A 23687-nucleotide genomic window follows, 5' to 3' on the forward strand; every position below is an offset into this window, starting at 1 on the left:
AGGGCTGCTTCGGGCTAGGTTCCGCCTCAGCCAACACAACAAGGGGTTTCGACTCCTCCTTGGTCCTCCGCTGTGGCCGCCAGACAGATCCGCCGGCAACGACCATCTTCGGGGCCACCTCCTCCTTCCTACGACCTCGATACCTTTCGTCGCTGCTGCCGGCGGCGCACGCCGTCGACGCCACCCAGGAGGTCACCTCCGCTACCAGCGGTCGTTGCCGTTGTCGTAGCCGCCTCTATCGGCTGCTGTTATCGCCGCCACAGCCTCCGGCGGCCACCTCCAGCGACCACATCCAGTAGTCGACTCCAACGGGCGACGTTGCTTCCGGTGGTCTTCACCGCCGTCGCAGGCGCCTCCATCGGCTGCTACCATCGCTGTCTCAGCCTCCGGCGGCCACTGCTGCCACCCCCACCATCGGTTGACCTACGACCTCCATGATTTGTATTGTGCTTGTTGTGTTGTGTTCCGGCCATCGGGCCGTTGAGTTATTGGTATTGTCCGGCCTGTGTGTCGTATGTCGGTCTGCGAGCCGAGAGGGTGTTCGGCCTTCGTGCCGCTATTATACTTCGACCTTCGTGTCCCTATTCCGGCCTGCGGGCCGATGCTGTGATTAGACCGCTCGTCGTCTGATAAATCCATGTCGTGTCCGGCTTGAAGCCGCAAGAGTCAATTACTCATCTGGTGGACGTCTATCTACTCCTCACGTCCGCGGTGACTCAATCAGCACAGCAAACCAGCTCATCCATCCATCCGAGGGTGCCCCCGGGGCCAGGGTATGTCGTCGTATTCATTTTGTACTTATTTTATTATCTTGTTATTATGTGGATGCTTATATGTTCGCGGGATCCACCTCGAGTATCGAGGTACCAGAGATCGGGGCAACCCGGTCACTGGTTGCAAGAGTTGTTGACCAGAAGACATCGGAGCACTTGGTCAACACAGGAGACAACTCATCAGCCGGGTCATAGGGATGCGGTCAACCTTCCAGGCACGTCATTTCGGCAGGTTCGTTTTCTCAGCTTCCCGACAGGATCATAGCTAATGTACCAAACGTTAAATTGATATTTGAGAGTATAAATATAATAAAAAAAGATAGACGAATACATATAAATTAGTTTCATATCAATTCGAGTTCATTTGATTTATCAACCAATTTGATCTAAAATTAATTTTGATTTAAAAAACATAAATCAGTTAGACTGATTTAAAATTAATTGACTAATTTAATTAAAAATGGAACGTTTTGATATAGAATTAAATTAACTTGACTATTCTAAAATAAGGTAAAATTAAAAATAGATACATATTATTTTAAAATTTTTCTAGGTAAAATGATTATTTTGTAAACTCAAGTACTTAGGTAGTTCAGTAAACAGCTGAACAAATAAAGCCCTTTATGCCACGTACGGTTCACTCAACCGGTTCACACTTTGTTGTCTCTTTAGCGCGGCGGAGTCGTCGGGGAAACGAGTCAGCAGGTCAATCACTGTCGACGCTACCGGCCTTCCTCGGCGACGTCTGGTTCGATCTCCGGCGGACATCGTTCGACTTCATGTATGAATCACCTCCTTTCTTCCGTTCATTCGAATTTTTCTTTTTGGTAGGCTTTAGTCTCCCCTCATGATCACTGGATCATCTTCTCGTTTTCCGCCACGATCTGAATCGGATTCAGACCCCTCGTTTTCCGATCCGAACCCACACTCTATCCTTTATCTTGGAGCTCCAACGACCACAAAACCCACATCTGCGTCCCTGACATCCACCCCAATGAAGCCGTCCTTCCTCAACCCCTTGCAGTCTCTCCGCTCCGCCCCTGTCCTTCTCCCTCTTCTCTCGAGGCATGGCTATTCTTCCCGTAGTTTTATTTTTATTTTTTCATCTATTTTATGTTTGTTTTCTCTTTTGTGTGTACGCCGTTGATAGGGCGCAGATGTCTTCTTCCTCGCGGATCCCTTCGCCTCCTGACAATGGAGTCGTGGTATGTTTTCTTTCCCCTTCCGTTAGCTTAATCATGATTGCTGGATTACAAAATCTATTTTCCGTGTTAGTTGGGTTGTGGCGCCGTGTCGGTGGATTTCCTGGCGACGGTGGCTGCCTTCCCCAAGCCTGATGACAAGATCCGCAGCGTCAACCTCAAGGTGAAGTGCATTGGTCTTGTTTTTGGACGGTGTAAATTTGAAAAGATGGATATTGTGGTTTTGCTTGTCAATGTTTTTTTTTATAGATTCTTCTTTTCTTTGATTAGATGAATGTATTTACATTCACATAACTTCTTTGATTAGGAGTTGTCAGTTTTGTCCAAGGAGAAAATGAACAATGAAGTATTATGTGTTTCCAAAAACTTGACTTTTTTTTACTTTTGGGTCACTTGGAAACTTGGAACTTTGCTAAGCAACACTATGAATCTTGCAATTGTCATGAGATTTCTAGGTACAACAATAACAACCAAGCCTTTTCCCACTAGGTGGGGTCGGGTGTATGAATCCTTTTACGCGAGCTCTATCTCCTATTATATCATCATCTATATTTAAATAAATTTTATCTTGTTTTATTGTTGCTAACCAAGTCTTTTTTGGTCTTCCTCTTTCTCGTTTGATATGCATGTTTATCAAAGTTTCACATTGTCTAACTAGAGCATTTATTGGTCGTTTAAGTACATGTCCGTACCATCTTAAACTTGTCTCTCGGAGTTTGTCCTCAATAGATGCAACTCCGACTATCTCTCTAATGCTCTCATTTCTTATTTTGTCCATCTTCGTATGTCCACATATCCACCTTAACATCCTTATCTCTGCAACTCTCATCTTCTGCTCATGTGCTCGAGTCATAGCCCAACATTCAGCTCCATATAACATAGCAGGCCTAACTGCGGTTTTATAGAACTTACCTTTAAGTTTAAGAGGTACTTTACGGTTACATAAAACACGACGCTCCCCTCCATTTCACCCATCCTGCTTGTATTCTATGTAAGACATCTCTCTCAATCCCTCCATCATTTTAGAAAAATGATCTCAAAATCTCGGACGCTTGACCAAACAATTTATCTTAACGTTTCATTACTCAATCCAATATGCTAAACTTAAAATTCTATCTACGTCCAGGCGCCTGGAACCCTTCCGGGCGTCCCGATCAAGACTATAAATATAACCCTAATCCCAGTAGCCTAGAACATCACTTGTAAATTATTTCCTTTTTCTTCTACTACTGTTTGTGAGCCATCAACATTGTAAGAGGCTACTTCACCCAAAGAAAATCTTCATAGTGCATTTTACTTGTCTTGAATTATCAATCCTCTGATTGCAACCAAGTAATTCTTTCTGTGCCTCTGTCTTTGATATTTCTCTTGGGACTCTATCATAAGTTTTTTCTAAGTCAATGAATATCATGTGTGGATCTTATTTTTGTTCCTGATATTTTTTAATTAGTTATATAAGAAGATGTATAATTTTTATTATTGACCTTTCAGACATTAACCCAAATTTATTTTTGGTCACTGTGGTCTTCTTAATCTTTTTCTATTATTTTTTCCTAAAGTTTTATGGTACGACTCATTAGTTTAATATCTCTATAATTTATATAATTTTGTACGTCTCCCTTATTCTTATATAAGGGAACTAGAGTACTTACCTTCTATTAATTAGATTTTTTTATTTTAAATATTATGTTAAATAATTTTGTAAGTCATTCAATATATTAATTTCTTAAGCACTTCATTACCTCTATCAGAATATCATCTAGTCTAACGATTTTTTCATTGTCTATCCCATTTAAAACTTGTTGTACTTTTGAAGTTTAAATTTTACGATAAAATTTAAATTTATATATTCATTTAACCTACTTAAATTATCTAAGTTAATTGGTTATTTAAATCTTCATTAAAATAATGATAAAATTCATTATTTTTTTATTTCTCTATCATTTATTAGTATATATCAATTTTTGATCATTTCTTGAAATGATATATTTCAATTATGTTGGGTGGCATGTGGGAGAGTTTAAACCATTAATAGAATTAAACTCCCAATTTTGTTATAAGTAGAGATTCCATCTCACTTCACATATCATATTCTTAACTAATTTTTGTATAAGTTTTCCTCGTTTACAAATATATAATTCCTTATAAGCTATTTAGTTTTCCTTCACTTTCTCTTGTACTTTCTCATTCCACCACCAAGATTCTTTACTTAGTGGTGCATGTCCCTTTGACTCACCGAGTACACTCTTAGCTATTATTTTCAATTTTGATACCATCTTATCCTATGTTGTATTACAGTCATCGTATATATCACCTAATGCTTGTATTTCTACATTCTCCTTAAATATATTTTGTTTCTCATCTTTTAACTTCCACCACTTAATTCTAGGAATTTTATATATTTTCTTTCTATTGATACTATGTTTGAGGCGTATATCTAACACTACTACCCTATGTTGGGTAGTTAAGCTTTCTCCAGGGATGACTTTGCAATCTTTACAAATCTTTATATTCTTCTTCCTAACCATAAGAAAGTCAATTTGCGATTTATTATTTCCACTTTTGAATGTGACTAAGTGTTCTTCTCTTTTCTTAAAAAACGTATTAGCTAATATAAGGTCATATGCTATCGCAAAATCTAATATAGTTTTCTCTTCCTCATTCTTCGTTCCAAACCCATAACTCCCATGTACTCTCTCATATTCCTCATTTTTCACTCCGACATGCCCATTTAGATCACCTCCTATTAAAATCATTTCATTTGGTGGAATATTTTGTAATATTTCATCTAAGTCCTCCCAAAACCTTAATTTGGTAACTTCATCTAATCCTACTTGTAGTGCATAAACGCTAATTATGCTCATAGTTTCTTTCGCCACTATTATCTTAAGAGCTATAATTCTATCCCCTTTTCTAACTACTCCTACAACTTCATCTTTTAACAAACTATCTACAATGATATCGACTCCATTTCTTGCTTTACTCTTTCCTGTGTACTATAATTTAAAACCTACATTTTCTATCATCTTTGTCTTCTCACTTGTCCATTTTGTCTCTTGTATACATAAAATACTAATTTTTCTCCTAATCATCATATCTACTACCTCCATTGATTTACCAGTGAGAGTTCCTATATTCCATGTTCCAAATCTTAGATTATTAGTTTTCCTATCATATTTGTTCTTATCTAACCTATGATGTGAGAACTCTTGCCTATTTAATACTACACCCAAGTTCTCATGGAGATGTAGCGGTCTTTGCTGAGACGTTACAGTCGGACCCTATAACGCGAACTCTTCCATATTTATCACTACACCAGAGTTCTGGAGATGTAGCGGTCCTTGCCGAGACGTTACAGTCGGACCCTGCAACACGTTCTTTCCGGAGAACAACCTAGCATTAGACAATAGTTTAATGGATTCATTCAATGAATATTTGCCATAGTTTGACGCTGGCTGACAACCTAACGCAACCCTCCTCCTTTATCCGGGCTTGGGACCGGCCATGACCAGTCATCATGGGCGGAGTTATGAGATTTCTAGGTAGAGTTCAATTAATATGAGGTAGCTTGGAAACCTTTGAGCCAGATGGGATTTTAATACATTTCTACTAAGTATTTTGTTTTGGCAAACTCTTTTGCTCTAGATGTTCCTGGTATGTACTGGCTCGGGTAAGTAAAACTAGACTCCGAGATGATTCTTTTAGGATTTTGGAACTACTAGAAGCCAAAAAAATTGGAATGTCAAATGAGATGTTCATTTTTTTCCCCCATTAATAACAACCAATGGTGTTACTTCTATAATCTTATTAACGGTACTCTAGTAAGATAATTTAGGTTCTACAATGAGACCTGAGGCGGGCTAAATTTCTTAAATTGAAAATTTTGACAATTGGATTAGGCATGGAAATCTGACCTTTTTTGCTTCTTGTTTACTTGTATTATGAAAAGACACTATCCTTGGCCCATGCCATTTTAAAAATTTTGCTGCAGCATTGAGAAAAATGGAATGTAATTCTCTTAGAATCTGAGAATAATACAATTAAATTTTTAATTGGTTGATCATTCTATATTCAAGAAGTTTGTATCGGTTCCAATTTAAATGCTCAGGTAGAAGGAGGTGGAAATACTGGGAATGCCTTGACCTGTGCTGCACGTTTGGGTTTAAAACCCAGGGTAATTTCAAAGGTTTGTTGCATTGAGTTATTTGATTTTTGGCTAATATTTCTATAGTTGAGTAGGTTGAGTCTTGTAAGATCCTTTGGTTGTTCCATGAATTAATGAAGCTTTCTCACATCCATTCTCCATTTTCAATAGTTGTATTAGAAGATTCTGAAATTGCTTTGTTGGTCCCTTTGATAAATAGTCTTAATATGGTTATAGAGTACAAGCTAAACAAACTAATTCACCATAATGCATCCTATCTTAAAAGTTAATTAGGTATGTTTTGGTGGAATTTTGAAGGAAGATGAGATGTTCAGAAAAGAAAGGTTCTAGGACAAAGATTAGCAGATACCTATGAATATCTATTGTAATATACATCACTTGAAGATAAACTTGAGTGCTAAGTTTGGGATTTTGTCTTGCCAATTATTGAGTTTGCTGATAACAGCTCCTTAAATCGTTCCATGGGTAAATATTTATTCAAAATTGTACATGGATCAAAAGCTCATCAACCAATGGACATAATTCCTTTATCTACCCCCTCCAATCCATCTTAGAGTGATGAGAGGTTTGTCATGCTAATGTTAGGGGGGAAATTGCTTTGAATAATGAAAATTATAAAATGCATGCTGGCGTACATTGTAAATATAATGAATGGAATGAAGCTAACTATGTTCTTATTCACATTCACTCTAATGCCTTTCTAAAAATTCCTTTAAGAAACTTCATCCTTGTTTCTCCCGTGTTTCCATATTATGAGTAAGATTAATGTTAATGCTTATGAAATTGACCTACCAATTGATTTAAACATCGGTAAAATTTTCTATTTAGAGAACATATTACCATATTAGGGGGCATTCAAGTCTCCTTCGTTGTTTGTTGGATTATCCATAGATTGTACTCCTATAGCTCTAGTACTTGAAAATCCTTCTATGATGTTGTTGGCCCCTCCGATTGAAAGCATTGTGGATTCTCATATAATGATAGCCCTACATGGATGTACCCGAAGATACATAGTTCATGGATAGGGGCTTTCAGACATTAATGATGTTTGGATCACATAGTATGAACTTTGACAGCTCGTTCCTAACTTATTTGATGCACTACGATAAGTGACTGGACTTTCTCCATTAGATGCACTTTAAAGTAGCCTATTGTGTACTTATTCTCAGCGATGCAAATCTTGATTGCTAATCTCCGCACTTTAGAGAATCAAGTTCTTGGTAGGGGAGAATGATCCAAATTTGAAATTAGATCACTTTTTTAATTTAGAGGTATTTGGTAGTCTCTCATAGTTTCTCCAAGTCAGGAAAAGAGTTTTAGGTATCTAGATTTGTTTTTTCAATGTTATATGTCCAAATCATATTTAATATTTTTCCTAAGTTATCGAGTCTTTTTTGATAAGTTGATATTTTTTACACCACTCGGTTAATTTTTTTTCCAATTTTAGTTGGGTTGAAGCCTCTAAAAGATTCAACTTTCCCTTGTAATTTATCTTTGATTCAATAATATTTTCTTTGATAAATTTATCATTGTGGAAGTTTGGTACTTTGTGTTTGTCTGTTTCCACAACCTAGTGTTGTGCCAAGATGAGGTTGTGAAGTGGTTGCGGTCAGGTGTAACTACCTCCTTGGGTAGTGTCTCAAGTGGAAGAAGGGTAGAGTCATAGTGGCTAGGCAATGATGGAGAACACACAAAGGAGATGACAGTCGTCCCTGACATCTTCCACCATTGTAAGCAAGCAAGAGCATACAGAGTGGTTAGAGTCATTGTAGATGCAAGAGGAGGGATGGTCCTGTATTGGTTGTTGCCTTGTTATTCATGTCGAAGTTGCTTACAAAAGATCGTCAAGAGCAAATTTAGGTGCGTCCTAGGTAGCGGCAACACTTGTTGTCTATGGAAAAGGGGCAAATAGTTAACATGAACGAGCAAGTTGTGGTTGGGAAAATATTGCAAAAAAGGTGGAATCGCCACCTTAGCGGCCCCCTGAGTCCGGCCCCACAGATATCCAGAGGGGTAAATCACGGTTAAGCTGGGCAAGAGGGGTGATTGGGGGTCGAGTGGAATTTAAAGCGCAGCAGACCGAGGTTTTACGCCCGTGTGCAACTGGCGACCCTCGACCCCTGAACCTTCGTTGCAAGCGTCAGACACCCTTCCAACTGATCCAGCCCGTGGGAGCACGGTTGGGAAAATATGAAGAGAGAAAGAGAGGATAGAGAGATAGAAAGAGATGATTGAGAGGGTGAGGCTAACGACCTCCTAAGGGAAATGTCTCGTTTGGGAAAACCTTAACCATAGAAAAGGGATTTTGAATTATATACCATGTAAATTTGGGGATAAGAAATACATTGTATTGCTTTCGTAATTGAGATTACCATTGTATATAATAGATTCATAGTAAAATCTTAAATCTAGAACCGAACTCATTAAACCAATGACCCTGTTCATCTAATACTTATACATTGTGTAAGTATTAGATACATTGTATATATAATATTTGATAACCCATCTACTTGTGCCCATCATTCCTGCAATGTACTATAATGGACATCAATCCACTAGTTTTTGGCAACCAATTCTTTTAGTCATTTTAGAAATGCCTCAAGTGATATTTCACATAATTATCACCCAAACGATTCACATACTTTTCAAGGATTGTTTGTTACTTCGTGTATTCTTTTTGGGACTTTTAACAAATACTTTTTAGTAATTTAATCTCTTTTCTTTGTTTGTGCAACCAGACAATTAAGCGCATGCATAGTCTACACAGAGGGCAACCATTTCAATGATAGCATGATTAGATCTCTAAGCTACTTTTTTTTATGACTATAGGAAGTGTTAACAAATAAGGGGACATCACAAAGAAAATATTGAAGATATTCAGCTATATATTTCTGTGCTAATCAAAGATTGAGAGTTCTCTGGCTATCAATCAATTCTTGGCATGTACTAATTGGGCCTGAATGATTAGTTTCATAAAATCTTCTCAAGCATGATTTGGATGAGTATTCTGCCTAAATGCTTAAATTGTAATATATACAGAATTCTCTCCCTCCTATGTGTAAGTCATTTGTTATAATTTATACCTATAACTTAGAGAAAAGAGTGGTGCAATCTAAAAGTGGAAAGACAAACCATCAAACAGATGAAATACTGGGGATAGCTAGAATTTGAACTATTGATTTGTGCTATGCTACTATGTATTAATTGGCTGACCCAGGCTAAAAGATAAGACGTGAGGAATGACACAGTTTATTTATCTGTAGCCTGTCATCTCCTCTCATGATCTGTTTGATTACGAATAGAATTGACATTTGAAAGTTCAAACACAGAGTAATATGGAATGAAGACATTGCCAAATGAGTTGAAATAATATGGAAGGTGAGGATTTTTAATGCTTGATCTGTGCTTTATTACTATATTAAGATTATTAGAGCTATAATTGTTTGGAAAGCACCTAATTTATATTCTGGATGATCCTGTCTGAAATCTGCAAAGACATGTGCTGACTCCGGTGAACGACGATCCCTGATGAAGATAATCTCTTAGAGATCTGGAAGAAGCCCTCCGCGATCCTAGGCACAGCAAGATAAACCAACAAAGCGTTAGTGACCTAAGATCGGGGTGGGAATCCTTGGCTAGGCCCTCCGACGCTCAAGTCAGTTTCTCTCTCAAAGGTGGAAGAAAGGAAGAAGAACAGTAACTGAAGTGAAACAGAGTTTAGATGCTAGAACTTGCATACCTCGCCAACGGAGAGGATTCCCCCTTTTAATACTACCTCATGTGACTTCCGTAGTCGTGAAGTAGTCCCCGGTTTGTTAGGGTTTGTTAGGAGATGAAGTCATCTTCTATACTTCGTGCAATTATCCTTTAAGGTATCTTTTTTTACCCCAAATGTACCTCTTTTATCATTTATGATTTATATTTGTGATGGGGACACGTTATTATAATTGAAGAAGCTTCTAGAAGATATTTCTCACAAAATCTGCTAGGTTGTTATATTTTCAGCCGATCCTTTAAACCGGTCGCATATATAATAATAATACCATCTGTTAGGTGTGTCTCGGCCGGTTGTTCAAGCCGGCCGCACATGTTAAGAATATCTCTTGTTGGTCATGTCTCGGTTGGTTGTTAAGGCCAACCGCATATATGAGCTCACGAGTACCTGTTTGTTAAGAACCATATATAAAATTAAGTGCTTTTATGCTCGGGCGGGCTTTGCCCGGTCGAGCATATATGAGTATGTGGGTGCTTGCTCGATCTTCAATCGGCCGGTGATATGTTGAAGCTACGCATAAGGCTAAGTGCCTTTATGCTCGGGCGGACTTTATGATCTTCATATATGAGCATGTAGGTGTTCTCTCGGTCTTCCATCAACCAGTAACCTGCTGAGAATCATATATAAGGTCAAATGCCTTTATGCTCGGGTGAGCTTTGCTTGACCGAGCATATATAAGCATGTGGGTGCTCGCTCGGCTTTCGGTCGGCCGGTAATATACTAGAAGTCATACATAAGGCTAAGTGCCTTTACGCACGGGCGGACTTTGCCCGACCGAGCGTATATGAGCACATGGGTGCTCGCTCTACCTTCGGTCGCCCGGTAACATGCTGAGATCATATATAAGGCTAAATGCCTTTATGCTCGAGCGGGCTTTGTCCGACCGAGCATATATGAGCACGTGAGTGCTCGTTCGGTCTTCGGTCGGCCGGTAATATACTAGAAGTCATACATAAGGCTAAGTGCCTTTACGCTCGGGCGGACTTTGCCCGACCGAGCGTATATGAGCACATGGGTGCTCGCTCGGCTTTCGGTCGGCCGATAACATGCTGAAAATCATATATAAGGCTAAATGTCTTTATGCTCGGGCGGGCTTTGCCCGCCCGAGCATATATGAGCATGTGGGTGCTTGCTCGGCCTTCGGTCGGCCGGTAATATACTAGAAGTCATTCATAAGGCTAAGTGCCTTTACAAAGCCCGCCCGAGCGTATATGAGCACATGAGTGCTTGCTCGGTCTTCGGTCGGTCGGTAACATGCTGAAAATCATATATAAGGCTAAATACCTTTACGTTCGGACGGGCTTTGCCCGGTCAAGCATATATGAGCACATGGATGCTCACTCGGCCTTCGGTTGGCTGGTAATATACTAGAAGTCATACATAAGGCTAAGTGCCTTTATGCTCAGGCAGACTTTACTCGGCCGAACATATATAAGCACGTGAGTGTTCGCTCGGCCTTCGGTCGGCCGACAACATGCTGAGAATCATATAAGGCTAAATACCTTTACGCTTGGGCGGGCTTTGCCCGGCCGAGCGTATATGAACACATGGGTGCTTGCTCGGCCTTCGATCGACTGGTAACAGGCTGAGAATCATATGCATAGGGTTAAATGCCTTTATGTTCGGGTGAGCTTTGTCCGGTCGAGCATATATGAGCACATGGATGCTCGTCCGGCCTTCACTTGACCGACTATATACCCTTCCTATCTTTCTCGACCTAGACCCCTCCTTCACTCGCCAGGCCAACCTATCATAACCCGTATACATTAAATTATTAATTGCCTAGCAAATATCATCAACATCCTTCTTTGCCATGTGAAATATAAAAGAAAAGTGAAAAATTCAAGGATTTTCCAACACATTCTAACCCCTCAACCTTGAAGACTTAGATTTCAGGGACCATATATTATTGGAAAGTGATGTGAGCCTCTTCAGTTTGCAACTTTATCCATTTCAACATAAGCATTTCCCATTTCGAAACATTTTTTAAAAATTAAATACTAATTTTTCTATGGAACTTATAGAGCAATTCTGGTTGGCTTATGGATATCTCAAATCACCATTGAAATTGCACACTAAAACACAAACTAGTAGCTAGTCAATTCTTTTTCAAAACTTAGACTCATAGTCACTAGAATATCAGTCGCTCTATTTTAGGTTAGGGGAACTAAATGCTTTAAACAAATTTGGTGTTTGACTTCGTAAGAGCTTGTTTATATTCGTTCAGTATACACAAAGGCAATTAAACTAACAAGCTTGAACAACTCATTAAATTAAATAAACAAGCTAGAACACACATGTGTTCAACTCGTTAATGTTTGTGAACAAAGATGGTGAATTATTCGTGAATAATGTCCATGAATAAAATTCTTATCAAACTTATAAATAAATAAAAAATCTCTCAAAATGAATATTAAGCTCATTAACCAACTAAATATGCTTAAAAATGTAAAAAGTTTGAAACATTCAAACAAGTTTGAATTAAAAGCTCGATAATATCTAAATGAATCAAGTTCAAACTAAACTTAAACCTAGCTCAAGCTAAAAAAAAAAGAAGAAACAAAGCTTGAACAACCGTTTCAACACCCTAGGTAGTTTTCGATTCATCTTGCTTGGTTCGATTACCTTATTAAACAAACTTGAACAACACAAATGTTGATTCGGCTTCGCTCATTTCTCCTCCTTTTAGTGTCTCAAGAAAACAATGGTAATTAGGTATAGGAAGATATTTGAAACAATATCTACTTGCTCTTCATTACTGCAATGCAAATAAATGATAGTTTTATTAGATAGATTTTTTGTGCAATACAACATTAGTATCCTTCCCTATCATGTGGAGGCTGACGAGACTAGCACATTATATGGTGACATGTTTTGCCATTATTCTTGTCTCTCCTCCGCATGTGTAAGCGTTGATGTGCGTGTCTAGAATCTATTAACCTACTCCGTGGCACCCTATGTCATGTAAGAAAAGGAAAGGGATGTTGAAGCTTCTTTAGCAAGTCCTAGGGTTGATACGGTTTTTTTTTTTTTTATCGAACTTTCTGTGTTATTACTTGGTTCTTTTGCAGTGCAGGGTAAGATTCCGTAGAATAGATCATTCCCTTTGACTCCATATTGGCGGGAGCTTCGTGCATCGGGCTATCCTTTTTTAGCCATTGTTATTTTTTATTTGCATTTCAGAAAGTTCTAGTGTTCTTCTTTGGCATGTAAAATCGCTTAATGATTATGGCTTAAATTGTGATTCAATTATTAGGTGTGTTTGGCATCTATTGGAGATGGAGTTGAATTGGATGGTTATGGTTTTGTATTCATCTTCAAACCTCTTTGATCTATTCTTGTGTCATTGTATACCAATAAGTAATGTCAGGCCAAGGGCTCAAACTTGGAGATGCTTCTCTTCAATCTTATCAAAGTACCTTAAGTGTTAGCCTTATTTTTTAGTTGTTAATTTCTAAGTGTTTTCTTGAATTAGAGATCATTAGGTGGAATAACTGATTTTAAGAGAAATAATTAGTTATTATCATAACTCTCAAAGGTATTTTAGAGTTTAGGCTAAATTATCTTCTTAACTCCTAACTTTCACCACCATTTTCTGATCCTCCTAAGGTAGCTGATGACCCTCAAGGGAGGAGTATGCTTGAGGAGCTTGAAGCAGATGGAGTAGATACTTCCTTTATGGTGGTGTGTAATTATGCCTTCTTCGTTTACTTTATTATACAAATTGATCAAGCATCTATGTTTATGATCTTTGCTATTTTTTCCCCTCTTTTAAAGATGGGTGGAACCAGTATTGATACCTTGTTATCTTTGTCCTTATTATTCAGGTTGGAAAGGAAGGAAATTCTCCGTTCACCTATGTAATAGTTGACAACCAAACGTATGAAATTTCTTTATCAGCAGTTCTTTTTTATGTTTGATATTTGAGGGAGTAAAGTCTACCTTTCTTTATTGTAAATAACTAACTTTAGCAGTTATCCACTCAGTTCCAGGATTAGTAACACTGGGTGAATGCATTAACTTTACATGTTGAGCATTATAGTCTACACCAAGAACCATTCAAAAGCTGGATTGGTAAAAGATGGAAAATTCATGTTTTCTAAACACCTAATTGGTGAACATCAGTTTCAATTCTTTGTTGTGGATACTGGTCTGGAAATCTAACAATTATATTGGTGCCTTGCTAATTAAGTTGTTTCAATTTTAAGCCATGATTTTGATGCCTGTCAGACAAGTAGATATCAGCTTTACTTGGACCAGAACCCTGCCGCCAAACTTATGGTTCGCATATGTCAATATGTGATTATGTTATTGTTTTAGATAGGATGGTGTGCTATCATCTTGATGTTTTGATGCCATTTCTTTCTTTATTTTTCCTGATAGGCTGTATTAGATTGACTGATCACCTTTGTATTAGTATTTAAGGATTTAACTAATTTCCCAGTAGCTAAACAGAAACTTAATTGGTTGTCATGTTTCCAGGAAAACTCGTACGTGTATTCATACTCCTGGAAATCCTCCATTGGTTCCAGAAGAGCTTACGCATGCTAATTTATCATCTGCATTGGATGGTGCAAACCTTGTGTACTTTGATGGGAGGTTATGGGAAACTGCTTTAGTTGTTGCCCAAGAGGTAATCATGATTATATTGTACACTTCATAGTTCATATTGCTCTCCAAAGTATATCAGCATGATCTAAAAAAATAATTTCTTGCAAATATGAAAAAAAAAGTTTGAATTGGTAATGGATCTTCAAGTCACTATTCATGTCCTTTGCAAGCTGATCACTAGGATAAAAATTTAATCCAGATGCTGAATTGTTTTCTCTGATTGATTTTGCCTGTACAGATGGCACATAGTATATCACTTGCCAAATATCTATTAGATATTAGTTGTTCAGTTGATATGAGTGGGTAGGATTATCTTATTTACTAGTCCAACTATTTCAAATTAATGACTATCTTTCCAGTTTCTATTGCATACTGTGTAATTTAGATGATCTTTCCTCTTCAACTGTTTACTATACTCGCAAAATTTCCAATTTCAAAGTTGTGAGTTGAATAGCCATACAACATCTGGATTCAATCAATCCATTACCAAAACCATTCAGCGCAAAGGCATTAAACAAAAACCATTACTATAAACAATGGAATAAGACCAACAAATAAGTGTGCTAACACTACACCAATTACTAAATAATCTAAACAGATAATCAACCTCCAACCACATTCCTATGCATTGGCAGTTTAAAGTCATTCTAAGAGTGATTTTTATGCATTTATGATATTTTTGGTGTAAAGGCTATAAAGTGTTGTGTGAACATGTGTATATATGTGGATACCACTCACACAAGGGGTCTGTGTGCGTGGATATGTCCATATGCACATACATATTGGTGTTTGTCTATCATTTTATGCCTGCTTATTGGTTTAGTTTCTGAAATGTGCTATTTTAATCTGGGTATGTGCTCGTTTAAATTGAATGTTTCTGGAATGCATTGCATTTAATCGCTTCCTATGAAATCTTCAGCACAGGCAAGTAGAAGGAAAATTTCAATGTTAATTGACGCAGAAAGACCAAGGGAGGGATTAAATGATCTACTTAATTTGGCAACTTATGTTGTTTGCTCTGAAAAGTTTCCACAGGCAAGCATATTTCATTAATACAAGCTTTCTGGCCTAGTATTTAGGAAAATGCATCTTCCAGTTGTACTTTAGCAGTTCAAACAAATACATCATCTCATTTTACAGGTTATTTTACTTTCTCAAACCATGCTTTGTTCCCTTCATTACTGGTGCTACATTACTACCATTTGTGCTATGATACTAATGGATAAACTTCCGTCACAAAATTTTTGGTGATTTATGTCACAGAAGCTATGCATAATTTTCTCTTTTTTTTCTTCCTTCTCTCTGGTTCCTTTCTTCTTCCTTTCATGTATCCTCTTTGTTGGTGTAGACCGACGTGAGAAAAAGAGGGAGGAGAGAGGAAACAAAAAGAATCAGAGAGAAAGATAAAAGAGGGAGGAGGAATAAATACGTGGAGATCAAGAAAGAGGTAGAGAAAAGAGAGTGAGGAGAAAAGGTCAACGCATGTCACTACTGCTAGCAACAATAATTTCCTTGGGGGAAAGGAAAAGACGGAGGCAGAAAAAATTGAAGAAGAGAAAGGCAAAAGAAGAAAGGAGGTGGTAGGAGGAGAATAGTTGGTCAACAATAATATATTGTTGGCGGCGACAATACCCTGCAAGAAAGAGAGAGGAGGGAGTGAGAGAGGATAAGAAAGATAAAAGGGAGGTAGAAGAGGGGCAGAGATGAAGGAAGCAGAAAGTGAGCGAAAGGATTGTGATGGTGTGTTTGTCTTCATTTGCAACAGTGTGCTATCATAAGTGACAATGTCTCCAGGGTAAAAAGGAGGAGAAAGTGAGAAATAGAGGGGAAGAAAAAGAGAGTAGGATTGAAAAAAATTACTGCTTTTAGTAAAGACATCGGCAACTTGGTTGGATAAGTGACAATCCTACTCTCTTTTTCTTCCCCTCTATTTCTCACTTTCCCCTCCTTTTTACCCTGGAGACAATGCTTTAGTAAAGACATCGGCAACTTAGTTGGATAATGATACGAATGGAGTGACAATTTTTTTTGCTCATTACACACTCACGAATAAAGTGACAGTTAACCTAAATATGCTTAGTCCTCTTATGAAAAACTGAATTACTTGTAATGTGAATAGCTGCTTGGTTATCACAGTACATTGGCAATGGTTAGGTGAACCCTAATTCTCCAAGCAAATTCTTCAGTCATAACATCTCGGTTATAGTGTGAGCCATGACTCTTGTACTCTGCTTCGGCAGTCGGTCTAGCAACAACAGTTTGTTTCTTACTTCACCATGTTATTAGATTTCCCTCTACATCATAAGTGCAATAGCCAAAAGTGGACCGTCTATCGGTCTTAGATCCAGCATAGTCGACATCAAAATAAGCTTCAATCTTTAGGTGCTCATTTCTCTTAAATGACAATCCTTTCGTGGAGATTTTTTAATGTACTTAAGAATCCTAATAGTGACATCGTAGTGAACTTGCTTCGGCTTATCCATAAACGACTGACTTCTCCAATTACAAAAGAGATGCCAAGTCTTGTTACTATTAAGTAGATGAGTTTCTCAATAAGCCGTCTATATTTTGCCTTATCCTTAAAGAACTCTTTAGTATCATCTCAAACACTTGAATTGATATCCATAGACGTATCAACCGGCTTCATTCCAAACAATCCAATTTCTTTGAGTAAATTTATAGCATACTTCCGTTGGCATAATGAAACTCCAGATTTGTTGTTAGCAATTTCAATTCCTAAAAAATACTTAGGACGTCCCATATCCCTCATCACAAAGTGTTGCTGCAAATATTTTAGTTTTGTCTATCCCACATATATCACTGGATATTAGGATGTCATCAACATAAACAATAAGAATGATAATCTCATTCGTGCTTTGTCGTACAAACACATAATAGTCCGATTTGCACTGTTTGAAGCCAACCATACTAATTATATTTCTGAATTTATCAAACCAGGCTCTTCGGCTTTGTTTAAGACCATAAATACTCTTTTTAAGTCTGTAAACCATAGTGGCATTCTCCCCCTAGCAACATCCACTGGATCTCTCATGCAAATCGTCATAAAGAATGACATTCTTCACATCTAGCTGATAGACTAAGATTAATTGACAACCAAGGAGAACAAAGCTCTAATAGAATTCAAGCGAGTAGTAGGAGAGAACGTCTCAAAGTAATCAACACTATAAGTCAGTATAAATCCTTTGGCCACCAAACGAGCTTTGTATCAATTAATAGTACTGTTAGCTTTAAATTTCATAGTAAATACCCAACGACAGATAACAATACCAACATAAGGTGGTGCAACCATCAACTCCCAAGTACCATGAGAGATAAGGGCAGACATCTCCTCATCCATTGCAGTTCGCCAAGCCAAGTGTTGATAAGCCTCAAAGTAGGAAGTTGGAACTTCTGTAGATGATAGAGAAACAACAAAAGCGCGGAATGCAGGACCAAGGTAATCAAACGAAATATGATTAGACAAAAGATTAGTAGTGCAAGATCGAATGCCTTTACAAGTAGATCAATATCGGAGGGGCGAGGAGCATCAGGATTTGCAGGAAGAGGTGGTGAGGAACATGAATTTAGTTTTGGCCGAACACGCCTTATGTACACTTGCAATGGTTTAGGAGACAGAGCATCTGTAGTGGGAGACATGGATGATGGGAGAGGTAATGGAGGAGATGCTAATGTATCATGTGACTGAGCTACATGGCGGGAAAAGTATGGTTGAGATTAAAAAAAAAGTAACATCAGCACGAGTGTAACTGCATTTTGTGAGTGGGTCAAGACAACGATATCCTTGTTGTGTGCGAGAATATCTAAGTAGGATGCATTTAATAGAGCGAGGGGACAATTTATTCAAGTCAGGAGTAAAATAATGGACAAAACAAACACAACCAAATATACGAGGAGGCATAGAGAAAAGAGATTTGTCAGGATGAAGATAAGAGAAGGGGATATCCCCATGAATATAGTAGAAGACATCCTATTTATGAGAAAGCAAACTGTGAGTATAGCATCACCCCTAGGGGTGAGCAATCAAATTAAACTGAATCGACTGAACTAATTAAACCAAAAATGAATCGATCGAACTTTTTTTGAACCAACCGAATTTTTCAAAAAAAAATGGAACCAATCGAATTGATAAAACATCGGTTAATTCGGTTTTCGATCGAATTTTTCGATTTGGTTTGGTTTGGTTCCAGTTTGGCTTGGTTTGATTTGATAGGTTTGGTCCCGGTTTGGTTCAATTCAAATCGTAATATTGGTTCGGTTTGGTTCCGATTTGGTTCAATTTGATTTGGTTCCGGTTTAGTCGGTTTAACTATCGGTTTAACCGAATTTCTATTTTCAAAACTGAAACCGAACCGATTAAACTGATATTTCTAGAAAAAAAATTGAATTTCCGAATTAACCGAACCGAACTTTTAATTTCGATTGGTTCAGTCAATTAATTCAGTTTAACTGAATTTTTGCTCACCCCTAATCACCCCACAAAAACTTAGGAACATGCATGTGACAAAGAAGAAAACGAGCTACGTCTAGGGAAGTGTATGAACAAGACATTTGATGAATTATGCCATGAGAATTATATTCTACATTGTCGTTTTAGTGAATTCAAGTGCATTATCAGTATGAAGAATGCGCAAGCCAACAGAATATTGAGTTTTTATTTTGTTATAAAATGATGTTAACATCTCAGGAATCTCACTCCTAATTTTGAATAAATATAATCAAGTCATGCGAGAATATCATCAATAAAAATTATAAAATACTGAAAACCTCCTGTCGACTAAACTCTACTAGGTCCTCAAACAGTCAAACATTACAATAAACAAGTTCAAAAGCAAAAGAACTACGTTTATCAACTCTAGAAGGAAATGAAGTATGATGGTGTTTACCGAACTCATAGGGCTCGCATCGGAAGTAGATGGAAGGAGAACTAAACTTTTGAGAGTGGAAGAAGATGGGTAGCCTAGATGACAATGCCACTAATAAGGAGATACAGTTGCTGAGAGTGCTCGGGAACTTACATGTATAATCAAATCCAGATAGTATAGGCCATCACTCTCATGTCCTCCATCCATTATTCTCTTCGTGTGCAGGTCTACAATAGGATGGATAAAAAGATACAGAACAATTGTGAGTTTTTGTTAGCTGGCTTATGGACAGTAAACTAAAAGGAAATTTAGGTGTAAGAAAATATTATCAAGAGTGATATTTGTAGTGGGCCTGACAACATCTCTTCTTGTAATCGGAGAATAGGTACCATTGGCTAGACGGGCAGGGGATAAACATGAGGAAACAAAAAAGGAAGAGAAAATAGACTTGTTACCCGTAATATGAGCAGACGTATCAAAATCCAACATCCAAGGCTTATCACAAGACACAACAAACTCACCTAGAGAGGACGAGGCAGTGGCAGAGGGAATGCTAGCAGAAGAGCGAGCCAATGTCGGGTGATGGAGTCGATAGTTCGGTTGATGCATTATTAGCCCAATCAGACTTACCAAACTTCGTCCAACACTTCTCGAAGGCATGGTTGGAACGACCACAATGAACACACGAACGACTACTCTTGGTGGTATCAGTTCCACGACCACGATCGTGACTACTATTATGACCCCAAAGAATTCATAACCATGAGCAGCCATAGCCGAAGTGTCAAAACTGGTGTCAAGACGGCCCGTAGTCACATGAAGAACCTGTGTCAGAAAAGGACGTTGGCGCCGAAATCGGCTGCACAGGGCGTCGGTGTTGAAATCGACAGAAAATGACATTGGTGCTGAAATTGGCAACACAGGGCGTCAGCGTCGAAATTGACAGAAAAGGATGTCGGCGCCGAAATCGGCAGAAAAGGACATCGACACTGAAATTGACAACAATAGTAGGAGGCGGCAACAACAACAGAAAGAAGCAACAGGGCGGCAGAAAAATTAGGTTAAAGCAGAAGAACCTTGCTATGATACCATGTAAAAGAGAAAGAGACCATATATTTCTCATAAAAAATAATCCGCTTACATGGAGGTATTTATATACATAAGGAGGGAAAGAGAATTCTATAATTATGGTATGTCTATCAATCATTAATTATAATCAATCACAATCTCCATAATCAAACTAATCTAAATCAATCATAATCCATACAATTAAGGGAATTTTCTTAAGTATTCAACAATTTCAAACATGGAAATGCCCTTTCTTAGTTGAAGATATGCTTTTGTCATTGTTGTACTACATCGGCTTTTTGATGTTGTCAACCTCTATTTGTCCATTGATTAGTACAACTTCCTTTCTTAAATTCTTGTTCGATGTGCTCAATTATGTTGGGCATGCACTTCAAAGGACATCTTGGACTGGGAACTCTGTTATCATAATTGCAAACTCTGCTGCCACTGGACTGTCTGCCGTATAGTTACATATGGATATGTGCACGAACTGTTCAACTACATTGCCGTTTAAAATTTGTTTTTGCATTGCAACTACAATCATTTATGTGGTGTCTATTACAGACGTGGACAAATGCCCCATCTACTGCAAGTGCATTGATATCCATGCTTCTAAGATTGCCTAATCTGAAATTTGTGATTGTGACCCTTGGAGAGAAGGGTTGTATAATGCTTGAAAGAAGTACAAATGGTAAGTACATAAGCATGAGTAGTATTTTTGTTTAACAGTTTGAACAAACTAATAGCCATGTTAACATTTACCATTATTACACAGAAGATATTCTTTGTTTTCCTATGCTTTTTTTATATGATTTGCACAGAAGCTTCTGGGCAAGAGGAAGTAGTAGTTGAAAGTTTACTGGAATCACTAAAGACCAGCATGGATGCAAGTTCTCTTCTCCCAATATGCATATCATCAAAGGTATTTTCTTATAGTAGAGGTTTATCTTTAGTTTTCTTTCTCTGTGTTGTTTGAGAGTTGGAACTTGGTGTTAGTAACTTTCCATGCTGTAAATAGGTAAAATCAGTTGCTGTTCCACTCAAGTATTGATTTCTCAGTCGCTTCCTCCAGTTAATGACTTTGTTGTTTGATTATCTAGCTCTGTAAATGGCTTTTCATTATACTCCTGAAAATTACCAGTGTCTATAATCTGAATAGCGATGCTACCTGATGATGATTTAATTTTAGCTCTTATTGCTCGATCCTACTAATTGAGACAATTTATTGATCTTCCAAACAAGATGACTTTGGTTCATCCTTGATTATTGTTGGTTATTGCTTTTAAACTTCGAAACTATCATTTTATTGCTGATATCTAGTGATTTCCATTTGCAGTCTAGCTTGAGAATTAGTGCCAATGGAATTGGTGCAGTAAGTGGGAGGTTGCTTCTAGGAAAAGCAGAAGTCATCCCTCCATCAGAGCTGGTCGACACCACTGGTGCTGGGGATGCATTTATCGGAGCAGTTCTTTATGGTTTGTACACCTATTGATAGCATATCCATATGTCAAATGAATTTCGAACATACTACCTTATCCTTTTATTCTCCCTTGGTCGGCAATAATAGTAGTAGCACTACTTTTATAGAGAGCGAATTTGTTTGAACAAACATGCATTTCTGCCGCTAAAATCCAAATGCTTACACGCAGCCAAAAATAAAACACCTAGTGATCAACAGAAAAGTTGGTTTCCAACAACTAAATCACATGAGACCTTTTTTTCCCTTTTGAGGAAACCTAATTTAGGTTCTAAATCTACACTTGTATTTGATATAATCAGTGCTCATCTTCTTCTTTTCATTTTTTGTTGGTATTTTCTATTCCCTACATCTGACTGCCTCTTTTGTTTTCCTTTTAGCCATATGTGCCGGCATGTCGCCCGAGAAGATGATTCCTTTCGCCTCACAAGTGGTATAAATCTCATGCTTATCACTTTTCTCCAGTACTTCCGACAATACAACTCTGTTAAAAAACAACCAATCTAGGACCCTTTCAAAATTCTCTTAAAACATTTATTATTTATCAACTTATTTTCGGAAACAGATGGATGACTAAAAATTCATCAAATTTCAAATTATCAGTGGCTCGTCTTTCTCGTTTAAGTTTATTAGTAGCGTCCAAGTCAATTTTGATAAAATTTTGATACAAAATGCTATTTATTTCATCATTCTAGGACCCTCTCAACTCATTGCACAAAGATATCCTCTTATAACACTTACTATTGATCAAACTTACTTTCTGAAGCAGATTGATGATTAAAAATTCATCAAATTTCAAATTATCAGTAGCTCGTCTTCTTGTTAAAGTTTATTAGTATCAACTAAGTCAATTTCGATACAAAATGCTATTTGTTTGCTGAATATATTTTGGAATATGTGCTCAAATAGCTCTCGAGTATTTATTGTGTATTTTCACTGCAGGCTGCTGCTGGGTGCCGAGCTTTAGGCGCTAGAAGTGGCTTGCCTAAGCGCACAAATCCTAGATTAGCTCCATTTTGGCTGTAAAACTTTAACTACTGAATTTCACGAGCAAGTTTGGTGTTCAAAACTTGGTAAGATATTATCTATATTCATTTAATAATGATGAACTGTTCATGAGTCATGTTCATAAATAAAAATTTTATCAACGTAATAATTAAATAAACAAATTTTTAAAATGCTCAAATAAAGTATAAAAGTTTTTATTTAGGCAAATTTATTTAAATTTTATCAAAATTATTTTAATTTTGATGAAATAAGTTTTGATTAAAATAGTAAGAGTTTATGATTTTTATTATTGTTATTTCTTAGAATGCTTGCTGATAAAACTTCACTGGATGGTACCATCTTTTTCAGATTTTGATCATTTGAAAGCAAATTTCCGTTTGGCAGAAAATTAAAATAGTTTCTTTTATAATCATTATGATTAAATGAGCACTTTATTTTTTTTAAACAATAAAATAATATTTTATTTAAAATATCCTTTATGCGCTTCACTTAAAATTGTTTTAACTAGAATAGTTTTACCTCCGATTTTGAGTTATTTTGATTAAATTTCTTTTGAAGCACTTTATCTATTTTCACCTTGGAGTTATTTTAAGGATAAATTGTCCTATATTTCTTACACTCAAACTTAACTTCCTCGGTATCTGTGTCAAAAAAATTTATTTCCAACTCTCTATGTGTATTTTTTTTTTATTTTAACTTTCTAATGTACACTCATTTAATTAATT

General features: G+C 37.3%; 1 protein-coding gene across 5 annotated transcripts; it reads left to right on the top strand.

Annotated features, from left to right (window-relative positions):
* The first annotated feature begins 1409 nt into the window (after nucleotides 1-1409).
* On the top strand, nucleotides 1410-23119 carry LOC121971477 (ribokinase-like). Of its 5 annotated transcripts, XM_042522763.1 has the most exons (14): nucleotides 1410-1554; nucleotides 1673-1838; nucleotides 1924-1978; nucleotides 2049-2138; nucleotides 6084-6161; nucleotides 13525-13599; nucleotides 13743-13795; nucleotides 14398-14548; nucleotides 15451-15561; nucleotides 21042-21168; nucleotides 21299-21399; nucleotides 21814-21952; nucleotides 22335-22387; nucleotides 22897-23119. In XM_042522763.1, exons 2-14 carry the CDS (start codon nucleotides 1768-1770, stop codon nucleotides 22978-22980), a joined length of 1188 nt encoding a protein of 395 aa, XP_042378697.1. In that variant the 5' UTR covers nucleotides 1410-1554; nucleotides 1673-1767; the 3' UTR covers nucleotides 22981-23119. The 5 variants fall into 5 exon arrangements, with proteins under 5 accessions (XP_042378697.1, XP_042378700.1, XP_042378698.1 ...); XM_042522766.1 differs by lacking the exon at nucleotides 6084-6161; XM_042522764.1 differs by lacking the exon at nucleotides 1673-1838.
* The last annotated feature ends 568 nt before the right edge of the window (nucleotides 23120-23687 follow it).

The sequence above is a fragment of the Zingiber officinale genome, chromosome 4A, assembly GCF_018446385.1.
Source record: "Zingiber officinale cultivar Zhangliang chromosome 4A, Zo_v1.1, whole genome shotgun sequence".
Classification (NCBI taxonomy): domain Eukaryota; kingdom Viridiplantae; phylum Streptophyta; class Magnoliopsida; order Zingiberales; family Zingiberaceae; genus Zingiber; species Zingiber officinale.

What these genes read in the sequence shown, in the direction of transcription:
- LOC121971477 (XM_042522763.1), top strand. Translation starts at nt 1,768, where the DNA reads ATGAAGCCGTCCTTCCTCAACCCCTTGCAGTCTCTCCGCTCCGCCCCT. An exon ending in GTAATAGTTGACAACCAAAC is followed by an intron (nt 13,796 to 14,397) that starts GTATGAAATTTC and finishes TCATGTTTCCAG; the next exon opens with GAAAACTCGTACGTGTATTC. An exon ending in TATCGGAGCAGTTCTTTATG is followed by an intron (nt 21,953 to 22,334) that starts GTTTGTACACCT and finishes TTTTCCTTTTAG; the next exon opens with CCATATGTGCCGGCATGTCG.